Source organism: Lagenorhynchus albirostris, chromosome 20, assembly GCF_949774975.1.
Source record: "Lagenorhynchus albirostris chromosome 20, mLagAlb1.1, whole genome shotgun sequence".
Taxonomy (NCBI): Eukaryota; Metazoa; Chordata; class Mammalia; order Artiodactyla; family Delphinidae; genus Lagenorhynchus; species Lagenorhynchus albirostris.
In genome coordinates, this window is record NC_083114.1 from 17,865,692 (window position 1) to 17,879,646 (window position 13,955).

The following is a 13,955-nucleotide window of genomic DNA, read 5'->3' on the forward strand; positions in this document are numbered from 1 at the left end:
CCAAGCGGGGTTGTGGTCCTGTGATAAGAAAACGCATGAGCCCAAAGTCAGAGAAGCTGATGTGTTACGTAGGACAAGTCCCCTCACCTCTCTGAGCCCCCGTTTACTCATCTGTCACCATGAGGACAATCCCTGCCTCCAGGGCTGCCGTCAGTCCAGTGAGCAGGGTGTCTAAGGTACAGTGAACAGAACCCCGTCCACGTGATTTTTCTTCTTCTTCCATTGGCTTCCCGAGGCCTAGACTCCCCCTGCTGTGGCTCTAGTTCAGACGACTGAGCTGTCAGGACTTCTCTTCTCTCCAAATGAAGGACTTAGAGCCCACAGAATGCAGTTTAGGGAAAGGGGAGTGTTGGCCTTTATATGTTCGTTTTGAGCTCACGATTTTCTCCCTTTCAGACTTTCCACTCCTATTCCCAGATGTCATGTCTGCTTCGTCCCTGCCCTGGGCTCAGGCTCTGGAGAACCCCTGTGTTTTCAGAAACCTGGGCTGTCACTCGAAACTCTAGACTTGCCAGTTGACACCCTGGAGCATAGGAGACCAGCATCAATCCCTGGAAGCTTCTCTGAGCATAGGACGGCAAGTTGGAAGGGATCCTGCAGATCACATAGGCCAGTATCCTCATTACGTAGCGGGAAACAGGCCCAGAGAGGCATAAGGTCTTACCAAGGTAACACAGCTGGTTGAGGTCAGACCTGGAGCTAGAACTCAGGTCTCTTGACTCCTAGTCCAGAGCTTTCTCTACTTGCCCACCCTGCCATCACCTCCTATGGCCCTGGGTCAGAATCCCCACCAATGACCAGGTCTTGGCCAAGGGCCTGATCAGAGGGTTCTGCCGTGTTTATACTTTAGCATCACAGAGTAGCGGTAGGGGTACCACTAGTGTCTGTATGGTGTCCATCGCCTCTAGATGTGAAAGCTCTTCATCCTACCAATGACGTGTCTTTGAGAAAATCCACAACCACTTCTCTGAGGCCTGGTTTGTTCATATATACAACGAAGATGATAATATCCACCTCACAGTGTGGTTGAGAATTACGCACAGAGCCTGACACACAGTAGATCCTCAGAATACGCCCACCTGACACCAGGAGGGTCTCCTCAGAGCCTTGCCTGTGTCCTTCTCCTGGAGTTGCTGAAGGAATCCCTAAACTAAGCCTTGAAACTAAGACTTGGCTGTGCTGGTAAGCTCTGCAGACATCTGGGGTGCTGTTGTCTGGCTCTGTTGAAATGTTAATGTTGCGTCCATACCAAATATAACCCCCTGAACCACGCGTACACATCCTTCCCCATTCCAAACTTCCCCTTTTTTGGGGAGCCAAGTTCGGTGGGGACCCTCGGGCTCCTGGGTGTGAGGCAGGGGTGTCAGTGTGTGTCTTTCTTCCCCCAGCTTGTGCCCCTCATCACCAGGAACTACCTCAAGCAAGGCTTCATGGAAAAAACTGGTCCAAAGGTATATCCTCCACTCCCGGGGAGACTTTCGTGGCCCCTGTCCCAGTGGGCAGTAGGGCAGAATTTGGGAGGTGGGAAAATGGGGAACCAGGGGCAGAGAGGAGGGAGGAAGGGGAAGTAAATGGATGTTTGTGAGTTCCGGGGCTGGAGGATCAAGTGGAGACCAGGTGGCTGGAGTGTGGTCCAGCATGGCTGAGGTGCTTCTCCCTGTAATTGGGCATCCTCCCGCTTTATCAACATCTACCATTAGCTTCTGTCTTCTTAACACCATCTAACTGATCTTACTCTTGGGAAAGCATAGCTGAAAAGGGACTCCTTGGGGGACAGCTTTTGACTTTCCAGAACCCTTGTGTGTTCTGTGCTGGGGCCCTACCAGGACCGTTCAAGTGACGCAGGGACTAGTGATCAGTCTGAGAGAACACACCTATATATACCCGTGCTTGGGTGCCCAGCTGCATGCTGGTGGGGCGAGGCTCAAAGTCAGAAGATGGAGATGGTAGGGGGTTGTGACGGGCGGAAGCAGGGAAGGGAGGAGGGAAAGGGAGAAGGAAGGGAAAAGTAGAGGAGCTCCCTAAAAAAGAACCCCAAAGCGACAGCATTCCAGTGCGTTGTGTTTTTTGTTTGTTTGTTTGTTTGTTTTAAGATGTAATATGCTGACAGGATGCTTGTTAAAGATGCTTGTTAAGATGCCAGTCAGTGAAAGGTGTTAGGCAATCAGGGTAAAGAAAGCCTCGGGCAGCTGGAAAACTTGTAAAAGGGTTGCAGGTTCTCTTCCTTCACCAGCTGGTAGCACCGCCCTCCCCGTGGCTCTGGCCAGGGGCTTTCCTTCCCCTGACCTAGGATAGAATTCGGCCAAGGCCAGCACTTTCAGAAGCGCTGAGCGTAGCCACTTCTGATTTCCCAGCTTCCTTTTTCTGAGACTTCTTGTCCACAGCCTGAGAAAGGGGTAAAATGCTTCTTCCAACCACGTAGGCAGCACCTGGAGGCAGCAGGGCGAAGCTGGGGCTGGGGGAGGGGGTGGGATGGGTGGGGGAGAGATGGGGCGGAGCCTGCAGAGCTCTAGGCCTGGGGAGGGGTGCTGGGGTGTGCGACTGCGGGGCTGGGACCCGCCGGCTCCCTCGGCCTGGCCTAGGATGGCCCTCTGACCTCTGTCCCCACCGCCTGGCCGAGCCTGGTACGAGGTTTCCTTTTTTGCAGCAGCGAGAGCCTTTCAAGAAAAGGTGGTTTGCCCTGGATCCCCAGGAGCGGAGGCTGCTCTATTACAAGAACCCGCTGGTAAGAGCCACTGCCAGCCCCGCCGCTGTGCACCTGCAGGCGGAGGTGGGGTCAGTGCTGGTCGGGAACCATGGGGAAGCGACAGGGCTGGAGAAACCCAGCCAGAGGCACACCTCCATCGTCATCTGTCTCTAAGTCAGTCTGTGCATGGAGCTGTGCTCTCCCTCACCTTCAGGAAGTCCTTTATGTGTGTCCAAATTGCTGCCAATGTATCAGTAGCTAAGACAGATGTTTCCCGGCAGGACTCTCTTCCAACCGGAGACTGTGGAGTGTAGCAGTTGGGAGTGAGGGCGCTAGAACTCGGCTGTCTGGGCTGCAGTTCCAGCCCTGCCACCTTTAGGGGTGCGCTCTGGGCAGAGCACTCAGCACTCTGTGCCTCAGTTTCCTCCCCCAGAAAATAGGCTTTATAACACTGCCCTCCTCAGAGGTTGCCGTGAGGATGGTCACATGAGTTACTACGTGTAAAGTCCTTGAATTCATGGAGCAGAGTTAACTCTCTGTAAATATTAAGTACCATTTAAACAGATGCCGTGTGTGATGTCTTTTATGGTTTGAGCCTTTTAAATTCTGGGTCCCATCTAGCCGAAATCCCCAGCAGAAGCCCCACCCAACACACACACCTCTTACTAAAATGGACCTGGGGGGCTGTCAGGCCTGCAGGTGGCCCTCAGCCCCAGCTGTGGCCTCTGACGACCTGTGTCTTCTATTTTCAGGACGCCTTTGAGCAGGGCCAGGTATTTCTGGGGAGTGATGAGCAGGGGTACCAGGTGTATGAGGACCTGCCTAAGGGCATCCGAGGGAATCGCTGGAAAGCCGGCATCACCGTCGTCACCCCGCAGCGGAGATTCATCTTCACCTGCCCCAGCGAGAAGGAGCAACGCGAATGGACGGAGAGCCTTCGGGATGTCCTCTCCCGCCCCCTGACGCCCCTCAACCTCCTCAGTAAGATGCAGGGCTTGTTCCTTTGGCTGAGGGCAGCAGGCAGAAAGGGGCTTCTTCACTTGGGTTCAGCTGTGAGCCCTGGAACTGGGGTCATGGCTCCCGACTGCCCTCTTTCCATTTTCTTCTCTTCCTGCCAAAGAAAAGTTCAGACAGTGCACAGTATTGCCAGGGAACCCTCTCTGTGCACGCTTAGTTCCTCTATCAGGAGCCTTTCTCTAGCCACGTCCGGAGGAGTTTCGCTCTAGCAGAGCTGTCACTTAGATCCGCTTTTCTGCCCTGCTCAGTCCAAGAGCCTAGCAGCCTCTCTGTCCCTCCACCCTCTGCCCCTGAGTCCCTTTTCTCATGAGAAAACTCTGGCCTGTTATTAAGGTCACAGCGCTGGGCAGCTCCTGGGATTTTGGACTGCTCCCCGCTCATAGAGGGAGGGCTATTTTTAGGACTCTTCTTTTCTCTGGGTCCTTTCATGTGTCTGCCCCTCTCCTGTTCTTCCCCTTCACCCCAGATGTGTCACAAGCAGGCTTCCCCATCTGCAGACAGCCCCGTGAAAGGAGGGGAGACATTCTGAGCCAGAGCAGGAAACTTCTGGCCCAGGGCCTGGCTTCTGGGACACCAAGGAGAAGTTCTTTGTTTGGAAAAGTACAGTCTGAGCAAGTGACCCCACACAGCCCCTTTGGAGAAACCCTTGTACCCTTTGAGTCTGACCAGGATAAACACAAACTTGCTTCACTTTCCGAAATCCCAAGGCCAAAGAGCCTCAGAAATGGGCTCGGAAGTTTTTAGTGCGGCAGCTGGTGCTTTTTTCCTCTGGGGGCCTGTGTGTCTGAGTCTCTGTTTTTCTCTGTTTCTGACTCTCTGCTTTTCTCTCCTTCTCTGGTGTGTGTGTCCCCTCTGTCTGTCACCTTTTCAGTCTTTTTTATTCCGGTTCCCTCTATCATCGTCCCCCTGTCCCCCTGCTGTCCCTGCCCTCCAGTGGGACTGCATTGGCATGGCCACGCCCCCCAGCCCTCTTCTTGTTCCCCTTGCAGCTGCATCAACAGAGAGTGGCTACAGCAGCAGGTGGCCCACTGGCCACACAGCGCACCTGGTGGGAGGAGAAGTTTTCACCTTGGCCTTGGGGGCCCCGCAGGAGTGCCCCACGGTCGGCAGCTGTCAAGGGCTGTGAACTCTGCCGCAAAGACCGAAGCTTTGGCCTTTATCTGCCGGCTCTCTGGGCTTCCCCGCTACCCAGCTCTGGGGGTCTGAGGATCTGGTAAATATCCTCAGGGCCCAGGACATCTGAAATGAAGGCATTGCAATGGAAAGGCACCCACAGCATCGCACAAGTGGCATGCTTGCTGAAAACAAGGACAGCAACAACAAAAAGTTAAATCTGAACCTAACCATGAGGAAACAATCAGACGAGTCCACATGAGAGAAATTCTGCAAAACAACTGGCTGGGCTCTTTGAGAATGTCAGTATCATGAAAGATCAAGTAGTCTGGATCTAGGTTAGAGAAGACTAAAGAGACATAGCAACAAAATGCAGTTCATGATTCTTGATTGGATCCTGGATTTAAAAAAAACAGTTATAAAGGAAATCATTGAGATAACTGGGGATATTTGAATATGGATGTATATTAGCTAGTAATATTGTAACATTGTGATGATTTTCTGTATTTGTGTAGGAGGATACTCCTGATCTCAGGGAACATGTGCTGAGGTGTTCAGGGGTAAAATGTAATCATGTCTACCACTGACTTAAACGGTCCGGCAAAAAATGTGTATGTGTACGTGTGTACATATAGAGTATATACGTAGATATAGTGTGTGTGCATTTATGTATGAAAGATAGGAAGTGCGTGTGTATACACACACACGTGTACATGGGGAGAGAGAGAAAGCGGGCCACTGTGCAAAATGTTAGCAACTGATGAATCTAGATGAAGTATGGCTGGATGTTCATTGTCTAATTCATGTAAATTTTCTATAGGTTTGAAAGTTTTCAAATTTAAAAGTTGGGAAAGTTTTTTTTTTAAATCCACTTTTCACCCTTCGAAAGTAGTGGGTTTTCTACATGAATCAAAAAATGTTCCTGGGAGAGTTCTACCTTTGTGCACATTTTAGAAGAAATAAAAACCCAGATAAGGGCTTCCCTGTGGTTGAGGGAGTGGTTGAGAATCCTCCTGCCAATGCAGGGGACATGGGTTCGAGCCCTGGTCTGGGAAGATCCCACATGCCGTGGAGCAACTCAGCCCATGCGCCACAACTACTGAGCCTACACTCTAGAGCCCACGAGCCACAACTGCTGAGCCTGCGCGCCTAGAGGCTCTGCTCTGTAACAAGAGAAGCCACTGCAATGAGAAGCCCACACACCACAACAAAGAGTAGCCCCCGCTCACCCCAACTAGAGAAAGCCCGTGGGCAGCAACGAAGACCCAGTGCAGCCAAAAATAAATACATTAAAAAAAAAAAAGCCCAGATAATACAAACTAAAAAACCAATGTCCCCATTGACCATCTGTGCACTCTGGAAGGAAAGAAGGAAGCTGAGAAGGCAACTCAGCTGGACCCCAGGACAGAGAGCTCTCCAGCCCGAATGCCGGGTCTGGCCCTGCCACTAATGAGACTGCTGGAAAACTCACTTCCCCACCTCTGTGCCTTGGTTTTTCTCTTTCAAATGAGGAAGTTGTACTAACTACTGAAATTCAATGGAAGCAACAAGTATTTTTGAGCACCTCCCAGGTGCCAGGCTGTGTGCCGAGCCCTGGGAACAGGCAGGAACCAGATGACGTGGTCCCCGCTGTCAGAGATTTCAGCCTGCTGGAAGGCAGCCTGTACATGGGGCAGGACAATGAGACCAGTGTTCCGAAAGGGGAAGTGGGGCTGCTGTGAGATGTGTGGCAATAGGGTTCACCCTAACTGACGGGAAGAGGGGAGACTCCTTCCTCTCCAGAAAATGACGTTGAAGTTGAAACCTTAAATTGTTTAAACGTTAGTCAAAGGGAAGATGGCCAGGAAAACACTCTAGGTTGAGGGAAGAAAATGTTCAGAGGCTCTCAGATGGGAAAGAGGAACTGAAAGAAATCTCAAGTGGCTGAAATGTTAGAGAAATAGATCACCCAGGTCTCTGCTCTGTGAGGCTTTGTCCCTTCGAGTGACGTGGAGAAAGACATTGAGTGTTTTCATTTCAGTGGAGACCCAGAGGGTTGGGAGGGTCTTTAAGACAGTCTCTGCTCTTTATGGGATTTTCCTTTGATCCCCCAATCAGAGGACAAGCAACGTCATCGGGGTGTCTTTCCTGAGGCTTCCTGACTGCCCAGATGAAGACGTGGTTGCTTTCTCTTCTGGCTCCTAAAGCACCTTGAAAATGTTTTTCAGCACCTTCTGGGTTGTATATTAAGGGTCGATCTACTTGTCTGCCTTTTTTTTTTTTTTTTTAACATGACCCATGAGCTCTGTTGACTGTACTCTGTTAAGTTCTGAGAATGACAAAATCAGTAAAGGCATAGTTCCACCTTCGAGGAACTTATAGTCCAGAGAGGAAGAAAGAGAAGTAAACAGGCAATAACAAAACAACTTGAAGAGGCAAACTGGCATTCTTAGGATTCCCTCAGCGGGGCAGAGAACAGACACAAGAGATGGAGACAAAGTCCCAGTGAAATGGAATGTCTGGTTTTGGTTGGTTTCTGAGGCCTAGCTGAATCTGTCTTTGGGTTGCCCAAAGATACTTCTGTACTCTTACATTAAATCCTCTTCTCCCTTTTGACTTATTAGTACAAGGAGATTTCTGTTACTTGAATCGGTCCTGACTAATGAAGTTCTCCAAAAGAGGTAATATCTATGCTGAGTCCTGTAGAAGGTACTTGGGTTGGGGTGGGGTGGTGGGGAGACAGAGTGTGTATAAAGGCCCAGAGACAAGAGAGAACATGGCCTGTTCTAGAAATTACAAATAATTGAATATGGCTAGAGCACAGATTGTTGGGGGCAGGAGGGGGGTCAGCTTCCAATAATGATGGAGGAGCTCATATCAGAACAACCATTCCACAGATAACAATTAGAAACTCTGTACAGATTATAACAAAAATTATCTGGAGGCCTTGGAAAAAAACCTAAAGCATGCAGAGAGGAGTTGGCACTAGGAAGCAAGGAATGGCAGGGGTGAGTTTCTCATTTTTTCGCTTTTCACCTGATGGCAGGCCCCAGTCAGTGCCTCAGAGGGCACTAAAATTCTGATGGAAACCTGCAGTCTTACTGGTTGAAAAATAGAGGACAGAGTTTAGGGCAACTTTAGCAGCAGGGAAGTCTTGGAGAAGAGGGCTACTGAAGGGGAGCCCTGAATTCTACTATCTGCCTGCTCTCTGGAGGAACATAACAGAATCCAGATGTTTGACATTCATAATATCAGGATGCAACCCTAAATTAGTAGACATATGAAGAAACAAGAAAATAACAATTGTACTCAAGAGAAAAAAAATCAATCAGTGGAAACTGATTCCAAGATGCCCCAGATATTGGAATTAGGCAAGAATTTTAAAGCAGCTATTATACCTATGCTCAACAAGTAAAGGAAAATATGATCATAATGAATATACGGATATGACATTTCAATGGAGACATAGAAACTATAAAAAAGAACCAAATGGAAATTCTAGAACTAAAAAATACAATATGTGAAAGAAAAATTCAGCTCAACAGTAAATTGGAAATGACTGATAGTCAGTGAACTTGAAAATATATCTATGGTAATTATCCATTCTGAAAAACAGGGGGAAGTAAAGGATTGAAGAAGTAAAAAGAGAGGACTTCCCTGGCAGTGCAGTGGTTGGGACTCTGAGCTTCCACTGTAGGAGATGTGGGTTTGATCCCTTGTCAGGGAACTAAGATCCCACATGCCATGTGGCATGGCCAAAATTTTAAAAAAGAAGAAGAAGTAAAAAGAAAACCTCAAAAGCTCTAATTTCCATGTTATTGGGGTCCCAGAAAGAGAGAAGAGAGAGGTATTGGGGCAGAAGAAAATATTCCAAAATATATTGATTGAAATGTTATTAACTTTGGTGAAAAACATGTAGAGACTCAAGAAGCTTGGCAAACTTCAAGTGTTTAGAATAAATACAAAGAAAACTACATTCAGGTACATTACTGCCAACCTGCTGAAAACCAAAGATAAAGAACAGATTTTGAAAGCAGCCAGAGAAAAATGATACATTACATACAAGGAAATGTTGTTTCTTATCAGAAACAAAGAAAAAAAAATGAATGGACTTCCCTGGTGGTTCAGTGGTCAAGACTCTGAGCTTCCACTGCAGGGGGCGCAGGTTTGATCCCTGGTCGGGAAACTAAGATCCGCGTGCTGGGTGGGGCAGCCAAAAATAAAACCCCAAAGCAAAACAAAACAGAAACAAAGGAGGCCAGAAGGTGGAAAGACCTCTTTAAAGCGCTAAAAGAAAAAAAATATCAGAACTCTAGAGAAAATATCTTTCAAGAATAAAGGATATGTAGATCTATATCTATCTGTAGAGAGAGCAAACAAAAAAAAAAACTTCAGAAAAAGAATAAAGGCAAAATATCACTGAATTGTACACTTAAAAATGAATAAAATGGTAAACTTTATATTTTACCCCCCCAAAAAAGTGCAAAAGGCAGATTTTATTCTTAAAAAGGCAAACAAAAAAAGATATTTCTGGATAAAGATAATTGTACGTTTCTGACAGAACTGCAGTATAAGAAATACTAAAGAAAGTTCTTTGGGGTAAAAGAAAATGATACCAAACAGAAACTCTGATCTTTAGGAAGCAATAAAGTGTAATGGAAATGGTAAAGATATAAGTAAATATAAGACTGTCTATTTAAAGCAAGAATTACATGTGTTATGGTTTATACCATCGATAGAGATAATGTATATGACAACTACAGCATGAAGGCCTGGAGTAGATGGAACTCTACACTTTCAAGCTTCTTATATTTTACATGAAGTGGTACCAAATTAGGTCTACATAGATTGTGAAAATTCAAGGATGTATACTGTAATCCTTAAAACAACCACTAAACGTATAATGCAAAGAGGTATAGCTAAAAAGCTAACAAGGAAATTAAAACAGAATTTTAAAAAGCATTTGATTAACCCAGAAGAAGGCAAGAAAGGAAGACAAAATGAATATGAAATAGATGAGACAAACTGAAAATAAAGAACAAAAGGGAGACCTTACCATATCAATAATTACATTAAATATTAGTGGATTAAACAGTTAAATTAAAATGCAAGATTGTCAGAGTGGATAAGGAAGCATGATCCAATTGCATGATGTTAAAAAGACATTTTAAATCTAAAGACATAGGTAGATTGAAGTTATAAGTGTGGAAAAACATATACCATGCAGACAGTAACAATAAGAAGGCTGGAGAGGCTATACGGAGATCAGATAAAGTATTTTTTCAAGACAAGGAGTAATATCAGAGATAAAGAGTGATGTTTCATAACAATAAAAGGTGTAATTCATCGAAAGACACAACAATCATAGATGTGTATGTGCCTAATACTACATCTCCAAGGTATGTGAAGCCGAAATGGACAAAATTTAAGGGAGAAATAGACAACCATGAATCAAAAAAGAAATCACATGGGAACTTAGAAAGATTTATAACTGAATGATAATAAAAATAAATGTCAAAATTGAAATGATGCAGCTAGAGCACTAATTAAAGGGAAAGGCATAAGAATCAATGACCTACGGCTGTACTGTCTAATATGGTAACAGTAGCCACACGTTGCCATTGAGGATTGAAATGTGATTAATACAATCAAGGAAATGAATTTTTAATTTTACTTCATTTTATCTAATTTAAAATAATTTAAATTTAAAATAAAAAACCGGGGGAGTTCCCTGGTGTCTAGTGGTTTGGATTCTGCACTTTCACTGCCATGGCCCAGGTTCAATCCCTGGTCAGGGAACTGAGATCCTGCAAGCTGTGCTGTGTGGCCAAAATTTAAAAAAAAAAAGTAAAAAATAAAATTAAAAACTGGAGCAGTGTAAGATATTTTTTCTTCAAACACAACTTAGTTGTTTTGGTAAGACATATTTTAATTTAACCACTGCAGTGCATAAGATATTTATTATTTCAGTTGTGGAAGAAATTTAATGATTGAGGAAAAGACTAAAAACTAAATTTTATAAAAACTGAAGTATCTTCAGTTAAGCTGCCAAACAATTTCCTGTAGAATACGATGTTTTTTCCTAATAATGTCAAAGATCAGCTGATTCAAAATTTGAAAACAGGCACTTTTCTTTAGTTTTAGGTGAGTTGTGTAATACAAGACTAACAATGAATAATTTGGGTAAGTTTTGTTTCAAAGGACTTTTAAATTTATGAGGAAATATCAATCCACTGCCTAAAAATCAAACTGATGGTGTAGATATTTTTGAATCTTTTACATCTGTAAGAGAAGAATTTCAGGTAGATATGGAAAACCTAATTTTTATTGTGACAGATGGTTCTTTAGCTATGTTCGGTCAAAAATTCAAATACTGAAATTTTAAAATAAGAGGCTGATGATTCTCTTATGATTTTGTTCCATTGTATGACACAAAGTAAAAATATTTATGTTCAGTTTTCTGAAACAGACTATGAAAACTGTCATGGATACAGTTGTTAAAATTGTTCAGCATGTACATGAAAATGCCAGTCTATAGAACTGTTGAAAGAAATGGAAGACAATTCAGTGATCTCATATTCTTTGCCAATGCTTTTGGTTGAGTTCTGGACAAGTTTTACAATTATTTAGCGTACTCTTAATTTCAACTCAAGATTTTCTTGAAACCAAAGGAATGCTTGCAAAATAGTCGATAATCAAAGACCTAAGGCAGTGTGATTATGTTTTCTCACTGATATCCCACTGCATATGAATGAGCTAATTTTGAAATTCTAAGGAAAGGTTAATTCGTGACTTAGCTAAGCAGTTACAAGAATTTATGTTGCGATGAAAACAATCATAATACAAATTAATTAATAATTAATACAAATAATAATACAAATTATATTTATATAATTTGTATACAAATTATATAAATACAAATAAAAATACAAATAATACAATAAATAATACAAATTAATAATACAAATCAGTAGTAACAATTTTATACACTTTTCTAACATGAATCAATATGCAGAACACTTTAATTATAATCAGTAGTAACATGTAAATTGTCCAAAAATACTATAAGAAAAATTTGCAGGACACTTTATTGATATTGAAGTTGCTCTTAAATTTATGTACTATCCCTTTGAAATAATACTGAGTTTACACTAGAGTTCATGAATTTATTCAACTTGGAGAGGCACAGTTTTCAAACTAATATGCCTTTGCTTTAAAAGAGTTAAATCAATTTTCCCCAAAAGATGAAACAGTTTTGTCAATACAATGTGATATTAAATGGTTTGTTTTCTTATTGTTGAGTTTTGAGAGTTCTTTGTGGATTCTGGATACTAGTCCTTTGACAGATATAGGATTTGCAAATATTTTCCTCCAATCTGTAGCTTTTCATTCTTTTAACAGTGCCAGTGTAGCCTTTTTTAAGTCAAGGCATTGAGGTCAGGGTTTGTGACTTCCTTCGTTTAATGATGATTTTTGTTGGTGACAAGGTTTGGCATTAAAAATACGTTTTGGCTTATATTTGGGTGTTTTGAGTTCATATAAAGTAGAGTGGAAATAAGGGTGATGTATGTCTTGTGAAAATTAATAAAGGGAAACCTCACTAAACTGGAGTCAGGAGGCCAGAAGGGGGAAGCTCTATCATGTACATACCACTCCACAACAATACAGATCCTAACAGGAAGAGAAGTACCTTGCATCTCCAGCAGGAAGTGACACTACTTTACTTCTGCCAGCAGGAGGAAGAAAAAATTTTTTCCTCGCCTGGCAATAGCTCAGCCAATAAAAAGCCACTGTACTTCAAACTCCCAATTTCCTCCAAAGGACCTTTTGTTTCTAGAAGCCCCTCCCAACGTCCCCTTCTTCTCTATAAAAGAGTTTCCTGTCCTTTGCTTAACTGGACTCGCATGTGGCTCACCATAGTTCCATGTCCTGAATTGCAATTCTTTGCTGCTCCCAAATAAACCCGTTTTCCTGGTAAAATTAACTGGTTGTTCAATTATTTTAGGTTAGCAGTTTACTGCCTTCTGTCTTCCCCTGACAAAATATGCTTTGTCCCTTAAGGAATCCAATGAGAGCAAAGCAAAGAAAGGAGCACTGATAGACTATATTAATGGCAGTTGCACACAAACTCCTTTCCCATCTAACTTAGCATTAGAACTCAGCATCACAGGAACGTGTATTAACACATCTACTTGAATTTAACAATGATGTCAGATTCTATGATAGAAAATGAGTCTGACTTGATGGGTTTGACTATGAGAACTGGCACCTCCAGTTAGATTCTGTCGCCCATATTTTGCATGTATTGAATGAGCTAAATTTGCAGCTCCAAACTTTTGAAGGAAATATATTTCAAGCACTTGAGACAAAAGTACCTTTCCCAAAAAAATTAAATTAACAAAGGTGTATTTAAATGAACAACATTCTAATTTTCCTAGCCCTTTCTGAGTATATCAGGTTAAACAAAATGCCTCTAAGTAAGAGTAACTGGTATAACTGATAGTAGTTTGATAAACCTTGGTAAAGTCTTTTTAGCCTACCTCACAGAAAATAAGAAAGTGGATAATTCTAATGACTTTTGCAACGCAGGTGGTTGCAAATTCTCTGCTTTCAACAAAAAATAAAGGAAAATCTAATCAGGTTGTCAGCTGAGAGATTATTAAAAATAATTTCTGGTGATGAATCACTTATTTTTTTTGCATATATAGATACAGTCATTCCTCAGTATCTGCATGGGATGAGTTCCAGGACCCCCGTGGATAACAAAATCCTTGGATGCTCAACTTCCTGATATGAAATGGCATTCCATGCAAGGTATGAATTTATGATTGAATTTATGGATATGGAAACTGCTGATACAGAGGGCTGACTATATTTCAGAAAGTATTCAATAAAATGTGTGGTATTTTGTCATCTATTTATATATGTGAACAGGTTTTTCAGCATTAGCATTTATTAAAAAAATAGAAATAGAATTTATTATTGAACCTTGTCTAATTCTAGTGTTAAGTAATGTTCATCACTCATGTAACTCAACAGCAAAACCTCCCACAAATAATCCAATTAAAAAATGGGCAGAAGACCTATATACTTGCGTATGTGTGCATATATATATATATATATATATATATATATATGAATGTTATTCTGCCAAAAAAAA

The 13,955-nt window shown here is 43.0% G+C and overlaps 1 protein-coding gene across 7 annotated transcripts in view; it reads left to right on the forward strand.

Annotated features, from left to right (window-relative positions):
- Positions 1–13,955, forward strand: part of ADAP2 (ArfGAP with dual PH domains 2) — a 32,852-nt gene that overhangs the window by 16,639 nt on the left and 2,258 nt on the right. For 5 of the 7 annotated variants that reach the window (XM_060134794.1, XM_060134798.1, XM_060134796.1 and 2 more), the window contains 4 exons: positions 1,389–1,451; positions 2,648–2,725; positions 3,439–3,667; positions 4,693–5,796. In XM_060134794.1, the coding sequence (XP_059990777.1) occupies positions 1,389–1,451; positions 2,648–2,725; positions 3,439–3,667; positions 4,693–4,829 (507 nt within the window). In that variant the 3' untranslated portion in view covers positions 4,830–5,796. Of the gene's footprint in view, positions 1–1,388; positions 1,452–2,647; positions 2,726–3,438; positions 3,668–4,692; positions 5,797–13,503; positions 13,610–13,955 lie in introns of those variants that run through there. The other 2 variants (XR_009537643.1, XM_060134797.1) reach the window with 1 other exon arrangement.